This window comes from Anser brachyrhynchus, assembly GCF_964034855.1.
Source record: "Anser brachyrhynchus genome assembly, chromosome: W".
NCBI classification, from domain to species: Eukaryota; Metazoa; Chordata; class Aves; order Anseriformes; family Anatidae; genus Anser; species Anser brachyrhynchus.
In genome coordinates this window covers 25,195,399-25,220,384 of record NC_137704.1, presented here as the reverse complement: position 1 = coordinate 25,220,384, position 24,986 = coordinate 25,195,399, and the positions used below count along the sequence as shown (strand labels likewise).

General features: G+C 49.1%; 1 protein-coding gene across 5 annotated transcripts in view; it reads left to right on the top strand.

The window, feature by feature from the left end:
• Positions 1-24,986, top strand: part of MYO5B (myosin VB) — a 90,478-nt gene that overhangs the window by 5,733 nt on the left and 59,759 nt on the right. For 3 of the 5 annotated variants that reach the window (XM_080572045.1, XM_080572042.1, XM_080572041.1), the window contains exons 2-11: positions 8,950-9,060; positions 11,751-11,916; positions 13,330-13,474; positions 17,189-17,345; positions 17,828-17,971; positions 18,801-18,882; positions 20,255-20,362; positions 20,822-20,931; positions 22,193-22,458; positions 24,617-24,698. In XM_080572045.1, the coding sequence (XP_080428171.1) occupies positions 8,950-9,060; positions 11,751-11,916; positions 13,330-13,474; positions 17,189-17,345; positions 17,828-17,971; positions 18,801-18,882; positions 20,255-20,362; positions 20,822-20,931; positions 22,193-22,458; positions 24,617-24,698 (1,371 nt within the window). Of the gene's footprint in view, positions 1-5,344; positions 5,369-8,949; positions 9,061-9,139; positions 9,439-11,750; positions 11,917-13,329; positions 13,475-17,188; positions 17,346-17,827; positions 17,972-18,800; positions 18,883-20,254; positions 20,363-20,821; positions 20,932-22,192; positions 22,459-24,616; positions 24,699-24,986 lie in introns of those variants that run through there. The other 2 variants (XM_080572043.1, XM_080572044.1) reach the window with 2 other exon arrangements.

Here is a 24,986-nt window from a genome sequence, read left to right as displayed (position 1 = left end):
GATGCTGAGATACCGAGCTGATAGGAGCGGTTACTTTCAATCTAATTAGGCTGAGTACCTCCCTGGTGGATTTCTGCTTCTTAATTAAACCCCGAGCTCTGATAACGCGGGCGCTGCGCTGGTTTTGGGGTAGGGAGCGTGACGCCCACCCGGGCGGAGGAGCGGTACCCACTGAGAGCTCTCCTGCGGTGTTTTTATGGCCCTTGGCATTATAAACGCCCTGGCCAGAGGGATAGGAAGGCTGAAATACCAGGTTTGAAATGTGCTCGTTTTCTTTTTCCTTTTTAAGCCTTTTGTCATTTGGACCCATCCCAGGTGGGGTGACGACTTGTTCCTCCCTGTGCAGTGGTGAGACGGGCGCTTACATTTCCCATGCTCTGCTTTATTTTAAAAAAAAGGAAATAAATAAATTAAAAAAAAGGGTGTTTTAAGCATGTAAATCCAAGTTCTAGAAAATATCGACGTGTTTAAAGTGAAATTAAAGCTCTGATGCTTTCCAGAGCTCAACAGCAGCCACCCTCCAGCCCCTCTGTGCTCGGATATTTTAGGGAAATCCTTGCCTGTTGTGGGCATGGTCCCTCGATGCTGGGTGGAGGCGAGTGGAACCTTTGCTCAGGGGAGATCCATTTGCTGAGGGGAAATCCGTTTGATTTTCGAGGTTCTCCACGCTTTCACGGTTGTATTTTTATTTCTTAATCGAAAAAAAGTGCTGTCTGCTCGCAGCCCGGTACAAAGTTTCGGGTCACGTGGAGCGAATTAGCAGAATGCAAGCTCTGCTGGTGTTGGCTAAACTTTGCCCGGGTCTCATCTAATCGCTCGGTCAGGCTGTAACTAATCGCCAGGGTGACCCATTTTTTGCTGTCCCTGTGCTAGGAAAAGACTGGATGTTGTAGCTGACGGAGGAAAGATAGAAAATCCCCGAGACTTCAGTGTGCAAGCGGGGTTTTAACTATTGAATCTTTCCATTCATAAGTTGGTGAGGTTTCAGCCTCTGGAGGTGGTTTCTCATCATTATGCGTTCACAGAATAAAGTCTGAACATTTCTAAAGGAGAAACCTCCTAAAACAGTTAAAAAAAAAAAAAAAAAACGATTTCATTTTCTCCAGTAATATTTTGGGCGCAATCCGTTGGCAACACTTTTATCCAGCCTGTCATCTCTCGCCTTATAAACCTCTTTGATGTGGCTCATTCAGGGGAAAAATGGCATTACACGCTGCCTCAATCACTCAGATGTCAGCGAGGATATTGCCTTTGACTAATCAGGGGAAATTTGGGAGGGTTTAGTGATGCCAGGAGACATGACCCACTTTCGGATAAACGCTTTTTCAGACAACGGAGGTTGTGCTACGCAACGGGGGAGGGAGAAACATTCGCGGGGTAGGAATGAGTATTTACGTCTCTTAATTGTGCTGGCCCTTTTCCAGATTTAGGATGGGTTTCACAAAGCCCGCTCTTTCGACGGCCACATTAAAAGCTTCGAGCATCTTTACCAAGCAGACCAGCGCTTTCCCCAGGTTCAAGTCTTGCTTCTTCTGCCTTTTAAGCCTTGAAGCCAGAAGGCTGGTGGTTCTCTGGGTCCGACCGTGTCGGTGTATACCATTAAATTCTCTGTGAAGGTGCTGTTTTAGCAGGACCTGGCTCCACTCCTCCTGCAGGCACACCGCCTGTGTAATGGAGCAGTAAGGGCAGAGCAAAATCCAGCGGTCGAGGCCGAAAAGAGCCAGCGCGCCCGCTGGGTGTGCTGGAGATAAGAGCAAATCTCAATCACGGTTCATAATTTTAAGCCTTGAATAGCTTTGGAGCTGCCCCAAGTGTTGGAAGAGCGCTGAATTGTATTTGCCTTACGTACTTGAGCCCGAGAAGCAGTCCTGACCCTCGTGTCTTATGGGTTTTGTACCTAATTTATAACTGCTTTCAACGTTGGCTGCAACAGCGACCCGGTGGGGCAGTCTCGTGGAAGCTGCGGGGCCTACTCGTGCGATTCACCTTAGATGGCTGAATTAGTGTTGTATTGAGGGTGTTTATGGTGTTTTATAGGAGCAAGCTGGTTAAAAGCGGAGGCTTGTTGTTTTCAGGCAGAGCTTGAGAAAGGCCGACGCCACCAGAGGAGCACCTGTAGGTCTTGTGCTCCGGTAAGCAGGCTGCAGCGAGGAGGGGCTGGGGTCTCCCACGGGGCCTCCTCCGTTCCAGAAACGTTTGATTGATCCCACTGAATGTGGGCAGCTGTGGTGGTTTTACTCGGGTGGGCAGCCGAGTTCCACCACGGCCGCTCTCTCACTCCCCCTCCTCAAAGGAAAAGGGGGAGAAAATACGATGCCAAGGGCTCAAGGGTCGAGATAAGGACGGGGAGATCGCTCAACAATTGTCGTGACGGGCAAAACAGACTCGGAGGAGGGAGACAGTAAGATTTATTGCCTATTACTAACAAGCTAGAGGGGTGAGAAACAAAGGAAAGAAACCAAAAACGGCTTCCTCCCATCTGCCCTCTTCCCCTGCGCTGTGGGGTCCCTCCCACGGGATGCCGTCCTTCCCGAACTGCTCCTGTGCGGGTTTCCCACAGGCAGCAGCTCTTCAAGACCTGCTCCCACACGGCTCCGTACCGCGGGGTCCATCCATCCCCCAGGAGCAAACTGCTCCAGCACGGGTCCCCCACGGGCGGCAGCTCCCCCCAGACCCCCTGCTCCTGCGGGGGCTCCTCTCCACGGGCTGCAGCTCCGGCCCGGGGCCTGCTCCTGCGGGGGCTCTCCATGGGCCGCAGCCTCCTCCAGGCCACATCCACCTGCTCCAGCGGGGGCTCCTCCACGGGCTGCAGCGTGGAGATCTGCTCCGTGTGGGACCCATGGGTGGCAGGGGGACAGCCTGCTCCACCACGGTCCTCGCCGCAGGCCGCAGGGGACTTCTGCTCCGGCGTCTGGAGCACCTCCTCCCCCTCCTTCTTCGCTGACCTTGGCACCTGCAAGGCCATTTCTCACTCCCAGCTGCTGTTCCCCAGCAGTTTGTTTTTTTTTCCCCCCTTTCTTAAATCTGCTCTCACAGAGGCGCAAACAACATCGCTTATTGGCTCGGCTCTGCTCAGCAGCGGGGCCCTTATCTAACATGGGGCAGCTTCTAGATCCTTCTCACAGAAGCCACCCCTATGGCCCCCTGCCACCAAAACCTTGCCCCGTAAACCCACTACAGCAGCCGAGGCAGGTACAAAAATGTGTTTGTGGCAATGAAATCGAAGTGCAGCACTCTGTCTAGCCGCAGGAGCGGCCCGTATCCTCTCGTGTGCCTGGTGGCAGGGAGGGATTTACAGCTCGGTGTCCCCGGTGGTGGTGCGCAACGAAAACCTCCGAGAACGGGCTGAAGCGTCCTGCGAACAGGTTAAGCTGCTTCCCTAAGAAAAAGAGCCCTTGTGAAAAGCCGTCCCTTGGGGATTCTCCCCGGGACGGCAGCGCTGGCAGCCAAAATGTGTTTTGGCAGGCTGTTGTGTGATGGAGGTGAAAAGGCTGGGCACGGGCTTAAATTTGGAGAGCCCCGAGGCGCTGCTCGTCTCAATATCCCGTGAGGAAAAGAGGCAAGGGTACGCATTATTCATCAAAACTGAATCTCAGTGGCTATTCCGATTATTGAGTCGTTGGTTTGAGGTTATTTTATTCTTCAAACAGCCCGCGCTTTAGTTTGCTACGCGTTGCTTTCGTTGATTGCATTCTAATAGCGATGGGTTGCATCTGATATTCTGAAATTGCTGGGAAAAACGGCTATTGGTGTAGTTTCTGTGGGATATAGAGAGTCAACCCAAGCAGGGAAGTTTGGGATGTGATGGAAACCCCTTCCACCTGCTAGGCTGAGCTTTGGGTAACTGCAGCTGTCCTGGGTCCCTGGTGCTGCCTTAGGGAAGTCACCGTCCCCCGGGAGCGTCCCCGAGCTTGTCCCCAGCCCAGTGGGGGCTTCAGAAACCTGAAGCACGGCTCTTCTTACTTTGTAAGCCGATAGAAAGTGCATTCCACGTCCTGATTCCTCCCCTTGCAGCTTAATATTATATATATTTTATATATATATATATATGAAGTGTATATATATGTGGTAGGCTTTTCTCTGAATTTCTGCAGAAGGACTGCCCCGAGTTTCTCTCTCATCCTACGAGGAACACCTATTGCTTGAGTAAAGTCATGTAATTGTCCCCAAAGCCCAATAATGGCTGGGTTATCCCTGATGTCACCTAGAAAAGCACAACTTCCGTGTGATGTAAGCCCTACAAAAGAATTGACTCTTGTCTCGCCCGCCCCACCCAGCCGGGTGGGGAAAAAAAAAAAACCCTCCTCCCCTCTTACAGGTGGTTTTGGCTGGTGTGGCGAATGACTGCAGTCCACGTCGGGAATTTGACTTTAATCCCATCGTTGTTCTTGGTGCTTGTTCGTGATGCTGCCCTATAACGTTCAGAAGGCTGCCCCAGGTGGAGGGGCTGCAGCGCGATGCTGGGTTTGGGTGCTATGGGTGCCGCCCGGTGCTGGTGCTCAGCCAGCTCTCACCCTTCAATTCACGGCAACGGGTAAAACGGATTTCATTTGGGGCAGCGAGTTAGAAACACCTTCACCTAAGCTGAAGGTTAAAATTCCTCTAAGCCGTGCAGTCTCCGCGTGAAGCGGAGTTAAAGCTGCTCTGGGTGTTTCCACTCTGCATTTCTGGGGATTCAGCTCTGTGGGTCGTGTTTGGCTTCACACACTGGGGAAAGAAGCACGACATGGAGTCGAGTGCCCCGAACAGCGCTCGTAGGGTGGTTTTTTTTGGTATTCATCTGTTGGTTTGTTGGTCCTCCTGCTGGCTTTCGCTTCCATCCTCCCGTCGGACACGAAGGTGCCGGTGGGTGCCCTCCCGGCTGTGTCTTAGCAAGAAAATCCCGTGATTGCCAGGGTATAAAGGTGGCTCCTGCACGTGTAACGCTGCTGTAGAGGAGGAGGTGGACGAGCGTGCTCATCTTTTCTTGCAGCCTGGTGAGATGACTCTGGCTTGGCTTGCGGCAGCCTGTTTTCCCACTCGCTGCTGGGAGGGAGCTGGCAGGGAGGCGGCGTGCTGTGAAAAGCAATCGCGGTTCGGAGACTAATTGCTGTGGAACTCGAAGCACGGCTTATTGAGCGGCTATTGTCAAGGAGGGTGACGCAATCTTGACGCTGAAGGCTCGGGAAGCGGTTCCTGAAACACAAATTCAGGCTTGTTGCATGCCAGCTACGAGGCGGACAAGTCTCTGCAGATCCGCACGCGAGGCTTGGGGCAGGCTCCGGGCCGGGCAGACGCGTGCCTTGTCCCAAGAAAACACCCAGAAATATTTTTCTGAAAGCTCCCAGCCCGTGGCAGGACGCTTGCCATCGTGGGGAGGATGAGAAAGGTGGGTGGCCGGATGAAAGCGCACTGATGAAGGGACAGCGCTTCAAGGGAGAGCTCTTGGAGGCACCTTACGTGAATTTAAGTTAAAAATAGTTTTAATGTGATTTTTTGTTGTTTTAATTTCATTTTTAAGGTTCGTGCTTTCTTCTCCCCTACATTCAGCAGAGGAAGCCACCTGTGGGATTAAGGGGATTGCGAGGGGATGGAAACCAAACCCCGTCCTTCCCTCCCGCAGAGCCCTTCTCTGCCCCCCAAGCAAGGGAAGCATTTGAATGATTTTTCTACCCCTTCAGCTATTTTAACTGAAGTTATTTATCCCGGTTTTGCTGCGTCTTGACCACTGGTGCCGTTCCCCAGGTATTAAAGGTCTCCCTGCCAGCAAACCTTATTGCTGGAATTTTTTAATTATCGCTACTCAAACGCCGCTTGCTTGAATCCTCAGCGATCAATGCGTTTTCCATCAGTTGTTTAGCAACGAAAAAGCCTCAGAGGTGGCCGCTGGGCCTTTCCAGCCCTGGTTAGCCAGGGCTGAAGAAAAGCTTCATAAATTCATTTACTTTTCAAGCCTCCTTTGGGCTAAGCACGTGCAAAGTGATGCTCCGAGAGGGTTTGGAAAGCGTCAGTGCCGGCGAGGCGAGGGGTAAGCGTGCGGGTTTAATTCATCCTATTGGTGCTTTCTAATGAAAGATGTCGGGTGGAAAGATTGCTCCATCCTGTGAAAATTAAACCTGGATTTTGGTAATGCTGCTTGGCAGGAGCGTGCCGGGCAGGGAGGGCGTTTGCACGGGACGATGCTGTGCTGCTTGCACCTGCACCAGCAACGGGAAGGGCACAAGATGCTCGTGGTGTTACTGCAATTAAATGCTGCATCTCCTCCATTTAAAAACAGTATTTTATAATGATACCTTTATTAAAAATCAGGTGCACGCGGTGCATATTGAGCGTTTTTTGGATCCGGGCTACGTCCGTCAAGGAGGTTACGTGGAATTCAGATGGGGAATGGCACCGCGAGGGCAGGGTTATGGCACGGCACTGCTGCTCGAGGCTTTGATTAATCGAGAATTAAGGGAGAGCAGGGTAATTAGCGCCAGTCAACGGGGATTTGCAGAAAGCAGCCAGGAAGGATTTAACTTTTGCGATTTTTGGGGGAGTAAAAGCAGCGACGCTTTATGCAAATCGCCATCCGAGTTAATTCGTGCGGGGTAATAAATTTCAGGGAGGAGGAAGAGAGCCGAGCTGGCGCTGGGGGGGGGACGTGGGGACATCCATCAGCCTGGCAGCCCCCCGGGGAAGGAAACAGCTCCGACCCCGTATGTGCTGTGCCCGTCCCAGTGCAGCAGCTCCGCATCAGGCCGCTGCCTTTCCCCCTGAGTTTAGTGCTTTGAGAAAGTTAACACTTCCATTTTATAGCTGTTTCTAGGGTTTTTGAGTAAGGAAAATGCCATTTATTTACTTTTCCTTTTTCCCCTGCCCTAAAGGATTGCATGCCCCTCGCTGTGTGCCGAAGCACTGATTTGCACAACCTCTCCTTTCTGCCTTTTGGGGTTTTATGGTGAGCAAGAAGTCGGGGTCCAGGGGGTCCCCGCTGCAGGCGGGTGCCCTACGGCCAGCCTGGGGACACCGCGGTCTCCTGGGGTGGCACAGGCAGGTGGTGGCCATGACCTCAGCTGGCCCCGTGGGGCAGAAACCACCCCCAGGGTGAAAATCTCCTTCTGAGAGGCTGCCACAGTTGGAAGTAAAAATAATAATTAAAAGGCAATGATCCACAGGTCGCCGAACAGATTTTCTTTTGGTGTGTCTTCTTCGAGACCGTTTGGAAATACTGGACCATCCTATTTCTTCCATCCTATTTCTTCCTCGTGTAACGAGGCTGGCACTAAGCCCAGTGCAGAGAAGGGAAAAATAGAAGCGTGCTTTTCCTTTTCGAAGCAAAACGCCCAGATATTTGTCCCGGTGTCGTTGGCCAACGCTTGTGTCCAACGGTTTGAGCCTTTCTAGCTGCTCGGGAGGCTGCGTTAGTGCTCAGCAGCCGAACAAATCCTGTCCCTTCCCGTGTAATCCTGCTCCTAATCTGCCTCCGCAGCGGCAGCCTGCTAAAATCTAAATCAAATCATGAGGCGGGGATTGAGTTTATTCACCAAAACCTCTGCTTAATCTGGGTCGAATAGCGCGAAAGGCTCCGAGGGCGCTGGGTTGTTCCAGTTGGGTGCGGGTTGGGTGTAAATGTTGATTTTCTCCCTTGGGTCTTGAGCCAGGATCTGGAGCCAGCCACCCAGCTGAGCACAGATAATGCAAAAAACACGTCTGAAAAGTGTCCCCGAGGGTGGGACAGTCGTGCCAGGGGTGAGGTTGTAGAAGTAGAGGCTCTCCAGCCTGGATGGGGACTTCCTTTTGGCTTGGTTTTGGTCACCCGGTGGCTTTGAGCTCATCCATCTTCCCCGAGGGCTCCTCGTCCTGGCCAGGGCTGGCTTAGAAAAGAGGTTTTTTGGGAAAAAAAATGGATGCTTGAGGAAATGCTTTCAGATCGGGTCATAACAGCCTCTTCTCCCCGGCAGCCTGTGGCTATCCGTTAGGGTGGGAAGGCCTCGGTTTGGGGGCGCAGGTGCCGGAGCAGCGATGGCTTTGGGGTTTCCCAGCTTGGGAACGAGCTTGCAAAGACGTCGCAAACGCGGCCATCTGATTGCTTTCCCCGCTGCACGATCCCTTGGACGTGTGTACGCACGAGGAAAATCACTTTTATTATTGAAATTCCGTAGTTTTGCAGCCGGGATGGACGAAGGGATACAAAACCCAGAAAGGTTTTGATTTTGTGGCTGCCTCGAGGCGGGTACGTCCTGATCCCCGACTATTTCGGGCATTTCTGGAACGCGTTTGATCTCCGGGCGCCGGGAGGAGAGATCAGCCCGGGGAAACTGGGGCGAGGAGCAGGGGGCGAGGAAAGGCTGTGCCCAGCTTGACCTGCTCCTTTCTCCACAGCAAGGTGAAAAACAGGGCTCCTGGCCATACCAGCCAGGGGTATTTGCTATATTTACATATTATTTAGCCTTATAAGACAGGGACCAAACCCCTCTGTTCTGCAACACTGTCGGCATCGCCTGGATTTGCCCCAAACTCTCCTGTTCTGAGCAAATATTTGAGGTCTCAGCCCCCCACTGGTTATTTCTTTGGCACAGGGGGAATCTTTTAGGCTGCCAGGGCAGAGTATTTATTGAAGTTGGAATTGCAGTGTTTCATAAAAAGCTTCTAAAAGGTGCTTGGAAATTAAATTCCCTGCTTACGTTGAGTTTGTACCCTGCTTTGTTTGATTGGTAGCAAGCCAGTTGTATACCTTGCCCGGGAGAAACCTGATTGAAAGTCTGCTTGGAAATCAGACTGCTGGCTTATAATTTACCCCCAAACCTAAAATTAGGACTTTTATTTTCAGGCTGACACAACGTTTTAGCAGCTCTGACTTTACAATGAATGGTGGATTGTGTCCACGGGGAATTAATTTATTTCTGACTTAATTTCTTGATGTTTCGAGCTTTTATTATTATTTTTTTTCCCGTGTTTGAGCTTTTCTTTTTTTCTCCCCCTCTGCAGTACACCAGGGTTTGGATTCCTGACCCTGACGAAGTTTGGAAATCGGCCGAAATTATCAAGGATTACAAAGAGGGAGATAAAAGCCTCCAGCTGAAACTTGAAGATGAAACTGTAAGCTTTTGAACATTGTTATTCTTTTCGGTAATTTAAACCCTCAAATTAATGGGTGGGAAAAAAAAGGCCTGAGCCATCTCACATTTTTCAGAAAACATTTTTAAATGCCTCAGCTCTTGCAGCTTTCCCCTGCCTGCTCCCTCTCCGGGTGCTTGTGTTAGAGGAGGCTGCGAGAAAAGCCTTTGACCTCCCTCAACTCCTTTCATCCTCTGGCAAAGTTGCGATAGCAGAACAATTTTATTTTTATGTAGCAGCGGAGTGTTAGAAATATCAGACTATGGGTTTTTGCTGCTGAGCAAATTGGAAGGAGCATGGCTGGTAACATCTACTTGAGACTGGACACCGATGGAAAATCAAATAGGACATGATCCTATGGTAAAAAATACTTTTTTTTCTGGGCTATATTTATTCTTTGTGCATTAAAAAAAAAAAAAATAAAGCAGGATGGAGGCTGGGGTAGAGTGCCTACTCTCTGTCCTCAGCCCAGAGCTCGTGGTCTGGGACATCCTATAACTATAGGGGCTGCAAGTGGAGTTAACCATGGGGATTTGGGTGTTTTTTGGGAAGGGAGCAGCCGTGCCATGCACCTGCCACGAGGTGCATCCCACCTGCATGAAGAAAAATGTGTTTTTTTCGTGAAGAACTTCACCTAAACCAGCTTTCCTCGCTGAGCAAGCAGGGTTCCCGTGATCACGTAGCAGGTGATCTGCTCTGTAGCTAAAACATTTAAGAGAGGCCGCTTTCTCCAAATTGGAAATCCTCCGAGGATGGTGAGTAATTCACGTCCCTTGCCAGCCGCCCGTTTCCACGCGGGGAATACTTTTTACCGAATGACTTAATGGCAAGATGGAGAGGAGGAATGAGGCACGCTTGATTAGGCTGCTCTTCAAAACAATTTTGCTTTCAGAGCAGCAAATGCGGGCCAGTTGCAGGACGTCAGCGTGCTGGGCTTGAAAAGGAAGGGATTTGCGTTGAAATGTGTGCCTGGCGTGCTTTGGCTTGTGGAGCTTTTCTTGCACCGGCTTTGTTGGGGTCAGTCCCTGCCGTGCTCGTTGTCCTCCCCATTTTCTCTTCCCTGGGGGAAATGCTGATGTTTTGCAGGGCTGCGTGACCTGTGCCAGCAGGAAGCACGCCGGTGGGTTGTCTGCAACCAAAAAGCAGCGTAAAAGCCCAGCATCCGCACGTGCCAGTTCAGCCCCCTGTCCCCATCAGCTCTTTTAGAGTTGAAGTTGAGTTTAGATTATTAAACTGAAGTCTTTCCTCCAAGTTATTTGTGCCTTTTACTGTAATACATAGTTTTTTTTTTGTTTTAAACCTTGTAACTGTCATTCAGCGTTGTGTTGTACCTTGAGTCAGAGCAGGTTTTTTTGTTGGATCCCACCTGTTTCTGTCAAACACGACACAAAGGGATACAGAAGTTTTTTCCTTTAATAATTCTTGCAAAACCTTTTTAATGCTCTTCCCCACAAAGCCCTGCCTGGACCCCACGTCATGTTGGGCTGAAGAGCATCACCAAAGGGGAACCATGCAGGTGTGCATCAGATAAAAAAAAAATCAGAGTATAAATAACTTCAGGGGAGTCAAAGCTGTTGAAAGCAAGCCTTTAGTTCCTGACAGCTGACATGCATTACCCAACGGGTTAATGCTTCCCTTTTGTCCTTGCACTTTAAGTGAATTTTCACGCGTTTTGTGGTTGCTGGCTGCGTACAGCGTGCTCCTTCCCAACGATGAGCTAAGTTTTAAATATCACAGGGGATCCCTGGTGTGCTTGCCATTAAGATGTGAGGCTGAGTGCAAACTCTTGAAAATTGGCATCGGCTACGGGGGATTAGAGTATAAAACCAGCCTGAGATCTCCAAACGCGTCGTGTGAGCCTGTCCTTGTGCACATGGGTTGATCCTTGTGCAGTTCACGTAGGCAGTGATCCGGCGGTGGCTTCCTTCTGCTTGCAAACTGGATTCCTCCCTTTGGCTGGGAGCTGAGCGTTGGGGCCCCTTCCTGAGACACTTATTTATTTACTCCACTGCAAAGGGAGAAAAAAAAAGTACGCTTTTTCTTTAGTTGGTGGCTCTGCTGCTCGTCTGGGGATGAGCCAGGAGCACTTGGCGTATGGGCAGCCGTATGCTTCAATGTTATAACCTGGCTCTTCAGAGATTGAAGCAGCAGGGACTCTGCTTCTCCGTGTCCTTCTCTGCCTGAAGGGGTGTAAGGATTTGAGTATTAAAGTAGCCTGAATTAAAGATGCGCTGAAAAGTCATTCTGCTGGGAAGAATGTGGTTTATTCTGAAATGAGGCTGTCCTTCAAAGAGCGTCAAGATGCTTAGATCAGCTGAAGCTGGGGTTTTCTGTAGGCTACCTCTTACTGCCCAGAGCTGGCCAAAGGCTTTTTGCCCCAAGGCTGGCCTGAAAACAACTCAGGTGTGCTCAGGTTGGAGTTTCTGGACCATCCCTGTCCCCTAGGACCATCTGTTGGCCATGGCCATCTCCAAGCTCTTTAGCAAGGGGGTTTCCTGTCTGGATCATCCAAGTCCCTGTAGTATTTAGCATCAAAAGTATGTAATCACAGTTAAAGCAGAAGGTACAGGTATTGCTTTGTATCAAGCTGGAGTTATTCTTGAATAAGTTACAAGATATTAAAGGAGCCGTTGGTTTTTGTGTTCTTACATTCCTCATGTGTGTCTCTTCAGCTCTACGAGTTTGACCTCCAAGGCAATGAGCTGCCCTTCCTCCGCAACCCAGATATCCTGGTGGGAGAGAATGACCTGACGGCCCTGAGCTACCTGCACGAGCCTGCAGTCCTCCACAACCTCAAAGTCAGGTTCCTCGAGTCCAACCACATCTACACGTACTGTGGTGAGTGTCGCGGTGGGGCCGTGTCCAGGTCTTGTGGGCTAAAGGCTCCTTTCTAAACTCTTCTTCCTCGGATCAGTTGGTCATATACTATCTGACCCTATGCTGGGGTGAAGACTACTCTCTGAAAATTTATGTTTGAGTATGTCCAAGTGTCCAGACCATGTATTTATCTCCTGGAGAGCGTCAGGTCAGAGCACATCTACGCAGAAACTTCTTACCACCACGAGCAAGAGGCTGTGCCATGAGTAAGGTCCAGGACTGTGAATTTGGGGTGGGTGGGAAGCACGTGTGTGGCCAACAAGTTTTGGGTTATATATATCTGGGGGCAGGGGACATAGTACACGATTCTTGGTGGAAAAGCCTTATCAGATGACTTTGAGGCCAACTTGGTGGTCTGTGGAGAAAAAGTAGGACCTAGGAAACCACGGGAGAACAGCAGCATGCCAGGAAGATGTCATCCAACTCCGTGTCCATGGTGTGTTTTCCTCCCAAAAGAGAGTTTCCTGCTGTCACGGGTTTATAACGGGGACCAGATCTATGGGATTTGATGTCCCAGAAAATTGCACAATTTATCCAGTCACGAGAAGAATTACAGAACATAATTCTGTAATTACGCTACGGAAGAGTAGACAATAATGATGTTCGGTTAGCATTGTTGCCAAGCATTATTTTTTTTTTTTTTTAATTTTCTGCAAGAGAAGCTCCTTTCTGGAGACGTTTCCATCCAGCATTTGTGATGTCCAAAGAAAATGAGTGTTGATGGCAGAGGTTAGCAGTGTGTGGGTGGAAAAGACTGCGAAACAAACCTCGCTGCCCTGCCTTTTCTTGATGATTTTTGGGGTCATCGGGCTCTTAAATTCAAAGCTCAAGAAGGCTAGCTGTGAACTTGGGTTTGTCATCCCCGGAGAGAGGGGCCTGCCAAAATCATTCAAGGCAGCAGTTACCTGTGGGTGGATGGCAACAGATCGCAACCTTTATAATAAAAATAAAATTAGAAAAAAAGCTGACTCAGCCAGTTTTCTGCAGTTAAGCGGGAGAATATTGAATATTGAACCCTCTTGCTGGCACTCAAGGTGATCTTGCTAGCAGAGTAAAACCCAAGGAGGTTTTACTCAGAAGTTTAAGCCAGGGGAAAGTCCGCCTTTGCACAACGGAGATTATTTTCTATTCGTTTTTCTCACCAGTTTCATGTGCCTCCTCTGTAGCTATCCTGCAGCTTATTCCCTTGCTATCAAAGCACAGCACTTTGAAGGAGATGCCGAGATAAGAACTAGGAGTCTTTCCCATTCCTTTTTCATTTCTTTTCCCCAAGCTTTGTATTTAAAAAAAATCAATTCAGGCAAGCCCTGTAAAGCCTGAAGCCTTAACTCCAGGCTTGCTTTGTAATGTATCTGTGTATTTATCTCTTCTAAGGCATTGTCCTTGTGGCCATCAATCCCTACGAGCAGCTGCCAATCTACGAACAAGATGTCATCTACGCGTACAGCGGCCAGAACATGGGGGACATGGATCCCCACATCTTTGCGGTGGCGGAGGAAGCCTATAAGCAGATGGCCAGGTGAGTACTGCTCAGTCGCATCAAATTGTCGGATCAAAAATGGGCAAATAGGGAATTAAACGTGGCAAATGCACGCTTTTGAGTTAGGAGGCACCTCTGGTGGGTACCTGGAGATATTTACGGGTCTGCAGAAGCAGCGTCTTCCCCAGATGAATGCAGTGTGTTTTATTTTGTTTCTGTATTTATCGTGGTGCTGCGGACAGATGTGGGATTTTGCTCTTATCAGATAAGCCATGGTCTAAAAGAGGATATAAGAGGAAGCCAAAAGTTGTAGTGCCGGGGATCATTTTGCTGTAGCTGGACTCGCACCATACATTTAGATTTCTTGTGATTTGGCTATGATTTTTTAAAAATTATTCTGAATTACTGACCGTGCAGGATGCTTTGTATCCCCAGCTCTGCTTTCGGCAGCTGGGGTGCACGTGAGCATGGCGGGACCTGGGCAGGACTGAGGCTTCTGAGTGTGTTAAATTGGTGTGAAACCATCACTTCTTTGGGTTGTCTTAATTTTCACATGATTACATTATGTCCACCAGCCGATGGGGCCAGAAACACAATTTTTGGAATAAAATAAGTGCAATGAGCTGATTTTACAGAGAAAAAGGTCTCGGGTAATAAAGGACTTGCAGGAGCCTCTGAAGAAGTGTGTAGACTGGTGGCAGGAGAAGTGCCGGGCTCCTTATTCGCGTGCACATGCATCAGCTGATGGGGTAAGGGATGCACAAACATACCGTGATCTGATCCAGGTGTAAATCTGCCAAACTGGGACTGCAGAACATTGAATGTTCTCCTGCCAAAAGCCTGCCAGGGCTTGGCAGACCTTAGCTGAGCCTTGCGATGTCAGGGGGCAAACAATTGTGCAGGTAGCGCCTTGGTTAAGCAGGAATTTTCTTCTCTCCCAGCATTAGGATCTCTGAGCAGCGCTGTTTGCAGTTGCTGGAGAAGAAATAAAGTAAGAAATGCAAGAATGAAGGTGGGGATGAGCTCAGCTTTTACAAATCTGGGCCATAGAATAATAGCATGGAATTTAGGAAACGGAGAAGCCAAGGGGGATGTATGCTGTTTGGGGTTAGAGATGGGATGGGGAGGAGAGGGTGAGGCTTTGGGAGAGTTATCCCACAAGCACAGCAGTTGTGTAGGAACGCAGGATTTGCAGAAAAAGCTGGATGCACGTTCTCCAGGGAGGGTATAAGGAAGGAAACAGGAGAGACTGCAGGTAACGCTTCCTAGGGGCTAAAGGAGAGATCCACTGGTCTCACTTGCCCTGCTGTGGCAGGGAACAGAGATGCTACACTGCTGGGACGGCACTGGGCGAGCCTGGGCAGCGGAAAACCCCAGGAAATCCTTCCTGGGAGGCTGCAGAACAAAGCCTCCTCCCGAGACAGCTCCGCAGGGGCCAGCTGCTGGCTTGGGCTGCAGCCAGCGATGCTCCGCGTCGCGATCCCAACGCAGAAAAAGAGCATCTGGGTGTCAGGTAGCTGATAAAAGTGGCCAGGTGAGTGTTTGGCAACTCTCTCGAGACTGCACACTGAGGAACCCCTGACCTTGTTCGTTGTGGACGAAGAAGAGCTGTGTTCTTCACCCCAACACCTTTTGCAAAGCATAAATCCCAGGAGGAGGTCATCTTCCTTGTGTGCCCCCAGGAATTCATGGAAAGAGTGGAGACAGGTCAGCGTTTTGCAGCAAATTCCTATGCGTCAAGCTGGAGTAAGCAGGATTTTCCTTGCTGCGTTTCCAGCTGCCTGAGGAGAAGGTGCTGAAACGAGCCACGAGGGACTTCGGAGCCTGTGTGGGTGTAGGTTGTCGGTGGAAGAAATTCTTTTTTCTCCCCCATCGGTAAAAAAGCACTGTATAAAAGGGTTCTCTACCCCTCAAAAAATAAAAAAATAAAAAATTGTGTAGGTAACCCATACTATTTATCGAAGATACAGAATAAAAAAAGACCCAGGTGAATACATAGCATTTGAAAAAAACATCCTCATGTCGATGCTGGCTTTACCAGCTGCAGCATAAAATGAAATTAGAAATGAGAATGATCTGGGTCTTTGGGGGCTGTTTATCTTAAAAATGTGCGACTTCTGTCCCTTTGTTTGAAGGCAGGGTTGACGATCTCAGTTTATTTCATTGCTGTTATTTGGGGGAGTGCAATGCAATTGTATTAAATCCTTACATATTTATATACTGCTACCAATGCAATGTAACACCGACACGTGCTTTTAGTCCCCACTTTGGGACTTTAAGGGTGTTCTTGTTACGGTCAGGCTCAATTTGAAGTACGGTGCTTAAAACATTTTTAATCTTCCTGCTGCTTTATGGCCACTAATCCTCAGAGCATCCAGCAAGAAGGAGGTTAAACATCACTTCCATGGCGGAGATGCGGCGAGTCATTGACTCATGCCTCAACGCGGAGAATTAGTGTCGGGCAGGGATTAGAGCTGGAGTGACCCCTGATAATTGCTCCCGGGATCTGGCTCTGCCCTCATTTGCTTCGGATATTCTTTTTTTTTCCCCTCTTTAAGGTTTTTAGTGTGAGTGCCTTTGCTCTCTCTGCTGAGATCGAGATGAAGTTGTTCAGCAGTTTGCTTAAAGCTCTAGCGATGGCTTCCGAAAAAGAAAACAATGAAAACAACAACGAAAGAGTTCTTATATGACTTAGGTCTGGAGAATACTCAGGGTATATTTGTTTTCAGATACTCCAGCTTTCCAGAACTATTTCCAAAGGCTTAAGTTCTTGGCTGCATCCGCGTGCACCAAGATATCCTCCATCTCTTCTCGCCAGTCAAAGGGCAGTCAGGAGCTGCTGGTGGTGGAAACCGTCGCTGTCCTGGGGCTCAAACCCTTGTACAACGCCCCGGCCGTGGTTTTTATCACCAGGTTTGGTGTCTTTTGGGGAATGATGGTGTTTTGACAAAGGCAAGCCAGGGGGAGGAAGGAACCACTCAGCTGAATGAGCTCGCCAGGTGGAAATGATCTTTGCCTCCCTCAACCAGTTGCACTCTTGTGCAACTCTTGAAAAGGCATGGAAAAATGTCAAAATTGGTAACAAAAGGTCTTAATTATGAATCCCAGATTAAAAAAAAAGCCCAGCTTACACAATGTTACCTGGTGGCAGTGCTGATTGGATATTAAATAATGCATAATTCCGCTCTTTTGAGCTTTATTGGCTTCATTCAACTGAAGAGACACCCTGCCTGGTGTGGTTTTCATCTTCTGGCTTAAAGGAAAAAGCCTGGGGCTACGTTCCCCAAAATGTGGGAACTTGGGCAGCATCCGTCCTGCTGAGATGTAAGGGTAAGAAGCAATAATTATCAAGTGACTTCTAGGCAAGAAGTCCAGCAGTCCAGCACTGGAAGAGTCCAGACTTGACTGTTTATTTAATTGCACGGGGGATCAAACGACTTTTGCTATTTCCTAATTTTAGGGCGCAGCAGCGCTTCGTGCAGGATTTCATCTCGTGGTGTCTGTGCAAACGCTTGGTGATGTTCTGGAGATGTTCAGGGTGCCCTTTACGCTTTAGCAGAGAGGCATCACAATTTTCTGTTATTTACCATTACTCTTGTAGAGTGCAGAATAAATTCAGGATTCGTAATGTAGGTGGTAACAAGGCAAGGGAGATGGAGACACAAGGAGATGGAGGATGATGGCGTGATGCGAATGTGTTATCGATGAGAGGACAGGTTGATTTATGAAAGTTTTTCTTGTCTGCTGTCACAGGGATGAGAAGAACCAGTCCATCATCGTGAGCGGCGAGTCGGGTGCTGGAAAGACAGTCTCTGCCAAATATGCCATGCGCTTCTTTGCGACCGTCGGTGGCTCTGCCAGCGAGACCAATATCGAAGCCAAAGTCCTCGCCTCGAGCCCGATTATGGAGGTAAAAACTGAAATTTCCTTCTGTCCTGCTCGCAGCGATCCCCGTTTCTCTCCAGATGTCCCTAAAACGGCGAGAGCTGTGCAGAGAGGCCGTGGGAGCTGTGCTTTTGTCTGGCGCTGGGTTTTGTTGGGGAGGAGCCCAGCCTGTGGCTGCAGAGCATCTCCAGAGGGCTTGGATAAAGCTGGTGGTGAAGGAGGGTGTGGGTGTCCTGTAAGGCAAAATAGAAGCGCGGTGGCTCTTCGGATGTTGGTGGTGGAATCACTGAACACGTGGTATTGCCAGAATTTTTATGGAATTAAAACACACAGTGACAGAAAGGAGCATTTGTACAGCAAGCGAGGTCTTCCCCTAAGCCACACCGCTCCTTCATCAGCTCCCGGCGCTCTCCCTTCTGCTGCTGGCAGGGGGATTTCCTCGAATCCTCCCATGACTATTTATGTAAAGCTGATTACAAATTTAATGTTTAATTTCCTTTCACGCAGGCAATTGGAAATGCGAAAACAACAAGGAACGACAACAGCAGTCGCTTTGGGAAGTACATTCAGATCGGCTTTGATAAAAGATACCACATCATTGGTGCCAACATGAGGACGTATCTGTTGGAAAAATCAAGAGTTGTGTTCCAGGTGAGGAGACCTTTCTTTCGGGGGCTGTACTCAGGGAATTCAATACTCTGGATCTTTTCTTTGCATTAAACAAGTCACCTCGCTGAAGGGACATTTGATTGCATGTTGGTTTGGGAGTCTAAATTAAAACGTGAGGTATCAGCAAAATGTCCCAAGACTATTCTTTTTTTTTTGTTTAACTTTTCCTGAAATAATCAGTGTTTCATACAATCAGTATTTCATACCATTCCTTCTTTCAAATGCAGAAGTTATTTGAGCTCCACAGTTGTGCAGATAGCCCCATTTGTCAGTGCAAGCAATCCCAGAAGCCAGTCTGTTATTTTTTTTCTTTCTCTTTTCCTCCAATCTTTCATCTCCACGCCTTCCCAGAGGCCGCTATACGGCTTCGTTACATAGGATTAATGCAAGACATCACTCCCAGGTTTGCATTACTGCAGGCAGATATAGAATATAATGCTCATAAACATGTCAGTCAGCGGATAATGCCCCGCTCCTTCGTCCTGAAGGTTGGGAAAAAAACTGATGCAGGCCAGTCTCTCTCCTGGCAGAGCTGTTAACGTTGGAAAATAAATCTACAGGTTGGTAACAAACGTGCTCCGTGTCAGATAAACGGACCAACATGTAGATATGCAAATTGCCACGTATTAATTAGACCATGCAGACTAGGCAGGGCATGGAAATGTGCCCATTTCTGAAGATCGCTGGATGCCCTGAAGCACATTGTGGCCTTCCTGGTGGGTCAGGCTCAGCCTTTTGCAGTTTTTCTAGATGGTGGGAGAGCTGCTGGCAACCTCTTCTCCCCCCATTAACTCGGTGTTTTCCCCCGCAGGCGGAGGACGAGCGCAACTACCACATCTTCTATCAGCTTTGTGCCTCGGCGAGCCTCCCAGAATTCAAAGACCTTGGTCTCAGTGAGTATTTCCACCTCCCCGTGCTGTCTGAGGGCAACAGGAAAGCGCGGTGGGGTTAGAGATGCCTGTCGCTGCGGGAGAAGGGGAGAAGCCTGCCTGTAGCCCCTAGAAACTGCGCACAAGGCTGCTGTGGAAGATGCTTGCTGAAGCAGGGAGATCGTGTGTTAATGTTGTACGAAACTTTTGTAAAGATCTGTGTTTCAAATGAAGCCTGGGTTGATCCGGCCAGTTTCTTGGCAGGAGCACTTTTGTCCTTTGAGTCTATTCGCCTTCCAGGTCCGCTGTTAATGGTTAACCCCTGGGATGCATCCCGAGTTGTTGTGCTTTTTTTCTTTGTTTTTGTCCCGTTTCCCCCTGTGATTTCACAACCACAAGCTGCCAGCGGAAATCCAAGTCTTTTTCAACGTGGCTCTTTAAAAGCCATGTCTGCGTTTGCCGTGACTGGGACACCGAAGGCTGAGAGCTCCCTGGTGCATCACCCAGGGCGTCCTGATGCTGCTGTGCAGCTTTCAACTTCACTTCTCGAGGGAGAATGCGAAACGGCAACAGCTGGCACCGCAGGAGGCGGTGGGCGCGGGGCTGCTGTCCCACGGGGCACTTCTCTGGAGGAGAAGCCTTTTTGCATCATTTCTACTCAAAATTTGATGATGTCGGTGTGTGTAGTCTCCAGCTGTGCTTTCCCACGCTGCTTGTGCGTTTGCTTAAAATGCAAAAAAGAAACGATTCTCTGCAAAAACGTGAAGCTCTGTCTTCGGTGTTTTCTCCCCTTTTTACTAAACTGAGCAAGACGTTTGTTTTCCCATATCAAAAGTAGGAGCTGTTGCTTCTCCTTGGAGTCTCACACACACAAAGAACTGTTGTTGCCCTGTTTTTATATTGCAAAATGCTGGACAAGAGTCTCTAAACTTTCTTGAGCCCAGCAAAGCGATCCAGTAAGCTGGTTCTTCAGGTAGGGCAATGCACGAGATGTGCCGAAAAGTTGAATTTTAAACTGGCAAGTAAATGTGTGACTTAACACGTGGGAGCTGGCGTGCATCACAGCGCCCTTTCTAAGCCTGGTGTTGCCCTGAAATAACTTCGCAGAGCGCGGATGCTTGGATGGGGTCACGAATGCTGACTCTGCTGGCGTCTCTCCATGCCCTTTGCCCCCCTGTGTTCGAGGCATTATGCTGAGAAGGTGCTAAAATACTTGAAGCTGTCACGAGTAGGTACAAATATTTAAAAATATATTAAAAAAAATCAAAAGTAGGAGATAAAGGTAGGCAGATCCTAAGTCAGATGAAAGCTTTGATCCAGCAGGCTGGGGATGAGGCGAAGCGGCTGTGGTGGGCGAGTGCTGCTCGCTGAGGCTTTTTTGTTTCTTCTTTTCTAGCCTGTGCTGAAGACTTTTTCTACACTTCTCAGGGAGGCGGCACGTCTATCGACGGCGTGGACGATGCTGATGACTTTGAGAAAACCAGGCACGCCTTCACCCTGCTCGGTAAGGGGCTGCTGGGCTCGGAGGCTTCCCGGCAGCAGTCTCAGTATTTTGCCTGAAAAAAATCCATCTCCTCCATCTTTCTTTTGATCTACTCCTAAAGGTGTTGCCAAGCTCGTGGATTTGGGGTCTTGTCTCTGGCCCAGCCTGGCTCACCTCCTGTTAATTAATGCCAAGCAGCATCCTTGGCTTTGCGCACGTTCACAACAGTGGTCAAATTGTTTTGATACGACCATTTCTGTAAAGACATAACAGCACGTGAGGGGCTCCTCTGGCATCTGAGCTGTTGTTTCGGAACCATGGGGTGAGGATGGGTTTGTTGGGATACTTCTGATAAGTCCCAAAAGTCACAAAATCAGCAGCCCAGGCGGGGAATCGAGCACCACGAGCGCTTCAAAATGAACTGAAAATTGCAGTTTGTGTCGTTTTGTCGTGAAAACCAGCTGTCGATTGCTCCCCTAGGAGTGAAGGAGTCTCACCAGATGGCCATTTTTAGGATAATCGCTGCCATTCTGCACCTGGGAAATTTGGAAATTCAGTCGGAGCGGGACGGCGATGCCTGTAGCGTGTCGGTAGGTCACCAGTGGGAGTGAGGAGCTTTGTGTGCTCGTCCATCAGCCCGTGCTGGGTGTGCTGTGCTTTAAGCAGTGCCCTTTTGTCTCCAGTCCTTTTCCTCCTGGCATTATTTCCTGGCTGATCCATTTTTCTTGGGAAATGGTGCCTCATTTCTCTTCTTTAGCCTTCCCATAAGCAAGATGATGGAAAGGTTGTTTGCCTCTGTATGTCAGCTTTTCTGCTTTCTTAAGAGTCTTGGTGCATGCCCTACTGGGGGGGCAAAATCAATTTCCTACAAGCACTTTGCTGCTGGCAAAGCCACCAGGATCCAAGACTCAAAGGAGGGTGGCACAAGCTGCTACGTATTGCAATTAATTAGCAAGAATAAATAAGTTTAAAGATGCCTTAGCTGGGATTTTTCCCTTTCTTTCTGTTGGTTCAGGGTTAAAAATAAATAAATAAATAGATGATATGGAGAGCACCGTCCTATCAATTATCATTGCATCCCAGACTGGGTCGTTTGTTCCTAATTAAAGTATTTAAATGGGCTCTGCACACGTTTTAGCGTTACCCTTGAGATAATGCGGTGTGCAATTAGTGGGATGCTGGGGGTAATTTGCTTGATATTTAGTCGTATGGATATGTAAAACTGGCCTGCTCCAACGACGTCGAGTTCTGTAATGGAGTTCATGGTGTTTAATTGCCTTCAGATGGAACTGTGTGGTATTAAATGAACCCCGTTATGACTTTGAATCCGTGGTCCAAAATATGTTGCAGCAAAAAAGCACCCCGGAGGTCTTTTAAAATGCATTTTTCTCCCCGTTCTCAAGCCCATTCCCTCTTTTGTACAAACAAGCATCTAACGGGAAATAATTGCCTTCCTTTTGATATATATTATTACGCCGAGTTAAAGGGAAATTGATTTCTCCTTGTCCAAAAGAAAGTGCCGCCTTAGCATAACAAAGCCTCCCCACTGCCATGGTTTATTGGGGGGAAAAAAATAGAACGCACTAGGGAAAATTGTTTGCTTTTCATTTCATCGATCGTGTAAAACGGTGCCTTCTGGTAATGCCTATTTTACAAGTTTGTTATTCAAAATTGAGTTAGTTTGTAAGAGGTGTTATGTGCCTAAGGTCTACCTGGGGGCTTGCTGAAGGATGGTTTTTGGGGTTGGGAGGCGCGGGTGGGTTGCACGGTGAGAAGAGGGCGCCCTCTCCTCTCCAAATCTCGGGTTGGAAGAGTCAGCACCCGCTCATCTTGCCTTCTGCTTGCCCGTAGAGCGAAGACGAGCACTTGAACCACTTCTGCAGCTTGCTGGGCGTGGAGCAGGGCCAGATGCAGCACTGGCTTTGCCACCGCAAGCTCGTCACCACCGCCGAGACCTACGTGAAGAGCATGTCCGTGCAGCAGGTGGTCAACGCCAGGAACGCGCTGGCCAAGCACATCTACGCCCAGCTCTTCGGCTGGATCGTGCAGCACATCAACAAGGCCCTGCACACCACCGTCAAGCAGCACTCCTTCATCGGCGTGCTCGACATCTACGGGTAGGCGTGCTTTCCGCTTCCGAGGCCCCAAAACTAGCACCCCTGACGCGTTTCGCCCTTCTGGCAGAGCATCCTTGACCTTGGCTTGCAGCAGGGGATGGGAATCATAGAAAGGGGTGGAAAAAAGCGCGGTCGTGGAGTGCAGTTGGCAGTTTCACCCGATCCTGCTTTAGATTGTGCAACCCTGACCCCGAAACTGGGCGTGCAGACCTGCCAGAGCGCTGGCTTTCAGGATTTATCTCCCGCACCATTCGATGCTGTTCAAGTTTAAAGATGAGCTGGGCTGAAGGTGCAGATGTGGAGACGAAGACAGGCTCCTGTGCTGGGCTCTGCCTGGGGTTGCTTTGGGGAGATGGGGGCTTTCCAGCTGTGGGGTGCACAAGGAAAGAGGCCTCCTGGGTTTATTCCCTCTTCCCCTTCAACCTTGTCCCCTTTCTGTCCCTTTGGGGAGCAAGGAAAAGGGAGCGGTGGGGCAGTAGTGACCCGCTGTGCTCCCTTAATATACCGAGATGCTTGATTACTCTAAGTTCGGAGGTGGGGTGGGATGGACGAGCTGTAGCCACTCCAGGAACTGGTCCCTGACCCATTGCTGTGCTTTCTCAACCCCACATCACCTAATTGCAGACTCCTTGTACGGTCTGTCAAATCCAGGTAAACCTGAAATTCCGAATGAAATCCTGCCTAAGGGGTTCTGGGCCAGCTACAGAAAGCTTCTGTGGCTGTAATACCAGTTGAGTTACTGGAATTCCTCTGTATGAAACATCACGTGGGGTTCCTATGGCTGCTGGCTTTTGGGATGGGGATTTTAAGGTCCCGTTGGACAGCCTGACGGAAGTCAGTGCCGGAGCGTCGGCACGGTCCATCTCCATCAGCATCTGCTGCCACACGGCCAGGTTTATGGGAAAATTGTACCAAGTAGGGTAAGGGTGCAATCCTCTTGGGCCTGGGATGTCAGTGGGAAGGTTTGGGGTGGCGAGGTTGCTGTCAGAGGTTTGTAAGAGTCTGGGCTCTCCCAGGTGAAGAGCACAGGACCTTAAATGTCTACTCCAGTTTGGAGGGGTGAATATATTCATTTTTTTGCACTGAGCTATAGCGCATTGAAATGAACAGATGCAAAGTTTGCTTTTCCCTTTGGGGTGCAGATTGAGAGCAGGTTGGCGTTTCCTGCGGGGCTGTTGGGCTGGGAAAAGCAAAAACCCTGCTCCTTTCTCCCTATTTTGCACTTCCTTTCCCCATGGGCTGACGCATTTTATGGGCATTACACCTGGCAATGACCGGGTGATAATTACGTCGTGGGGATAGCAGGTCTTGGTCCTGGAAAGTATTAACCACTGTTTATGTTTTGAGGAAAAAAGGGCTTCATTCAGTGCTTTTAAGACTGTTCTGCTGGCTCCTACAGCACCTAATACCTGAGCAATTACTTCGCTGCGCATTAATCACTGCAGCGGCTTATTCATTTAGCACGGGGAGCTTTGCCACTTCTTCCCTTACTTTAATCCTTACAGGCACTTTTCAAAGACCTTCCCCCTCTCTCCTCCCTACTGTGCCTTAGAAATAACATAATTCCCCGTGGTAGCTGAAAAATGCCCTTTTATAAGAGCAAGCCCAGCTCCCCCAAGCTGCCCCTGTGAGGAACGTGTTGGAGTTGGAGCTGGAAGCTCCAGGTCTGCCTTCGAGGGGTCTCTTGCTCACACGTACCCAGCGTTTGTGCCACCAGGGCTGCAACGCAGAGGCTGTAATTATGAATTTAATATCTCATGTGCTCTATCGAATTACACGGAAAATAATGTCGTGGGTCTCTTAAAATAGCAGCTACTCTTTCTCCGTCGCTTTTGCAGGAAATATATTTGGACTTAATATTTAATAATATTCTTCCCAATCGATGCTGTTAGATTTCTTATCTCCTTCAGTACTACCGCCTGATGGGCAGGAAGCTACAGTTGTACCAAATATCTGATACACGCTTAGACCTCTTGAATCCCTTGAGTTGTGGCGATGTTTTGGGGAACGAGGGCTAAAATGTAGATCTGGGATGCGAGCAACGCGAAGAGACGGGTGGATAACTGGCCTTCCCTGTCACACAGATGATGCTCCTGCAGAGTAAAGTAGATTTTCAGATGAAGCAACGCTTACTGCTGATTTATTCGTTGCTTTGCAGGTTTGAAACTTTTGAAGTGAATAGCTTCGAACAGTTCTGTATCAACTACGCCAACGAGAAGCTCCAGCAGCAGTTCAACTCGGTAAGGCCGGCTTGGAAACCTTCCACAGAACTTAGCAGAAAATTCATCAAGGCACGGCTGGCTTCCGCTTAATGGCACTTATCTGCAGCCTGACCAGAACCCGTGGCCAGCATGCATGTGGTCCCTGCGGTACCATCTCCTGGGCAATGATTATGCTGAGTAATTGCACTACATATTCAGATCAAGTTGAAAATGATGCTTGGTTGATTTATAGGATGGATACTGGTAGCAGGCTTTTGCAGAGCCCCATTGATGTTTCTGAATAGGTAGAAAGTTTGTGCTTTCCCC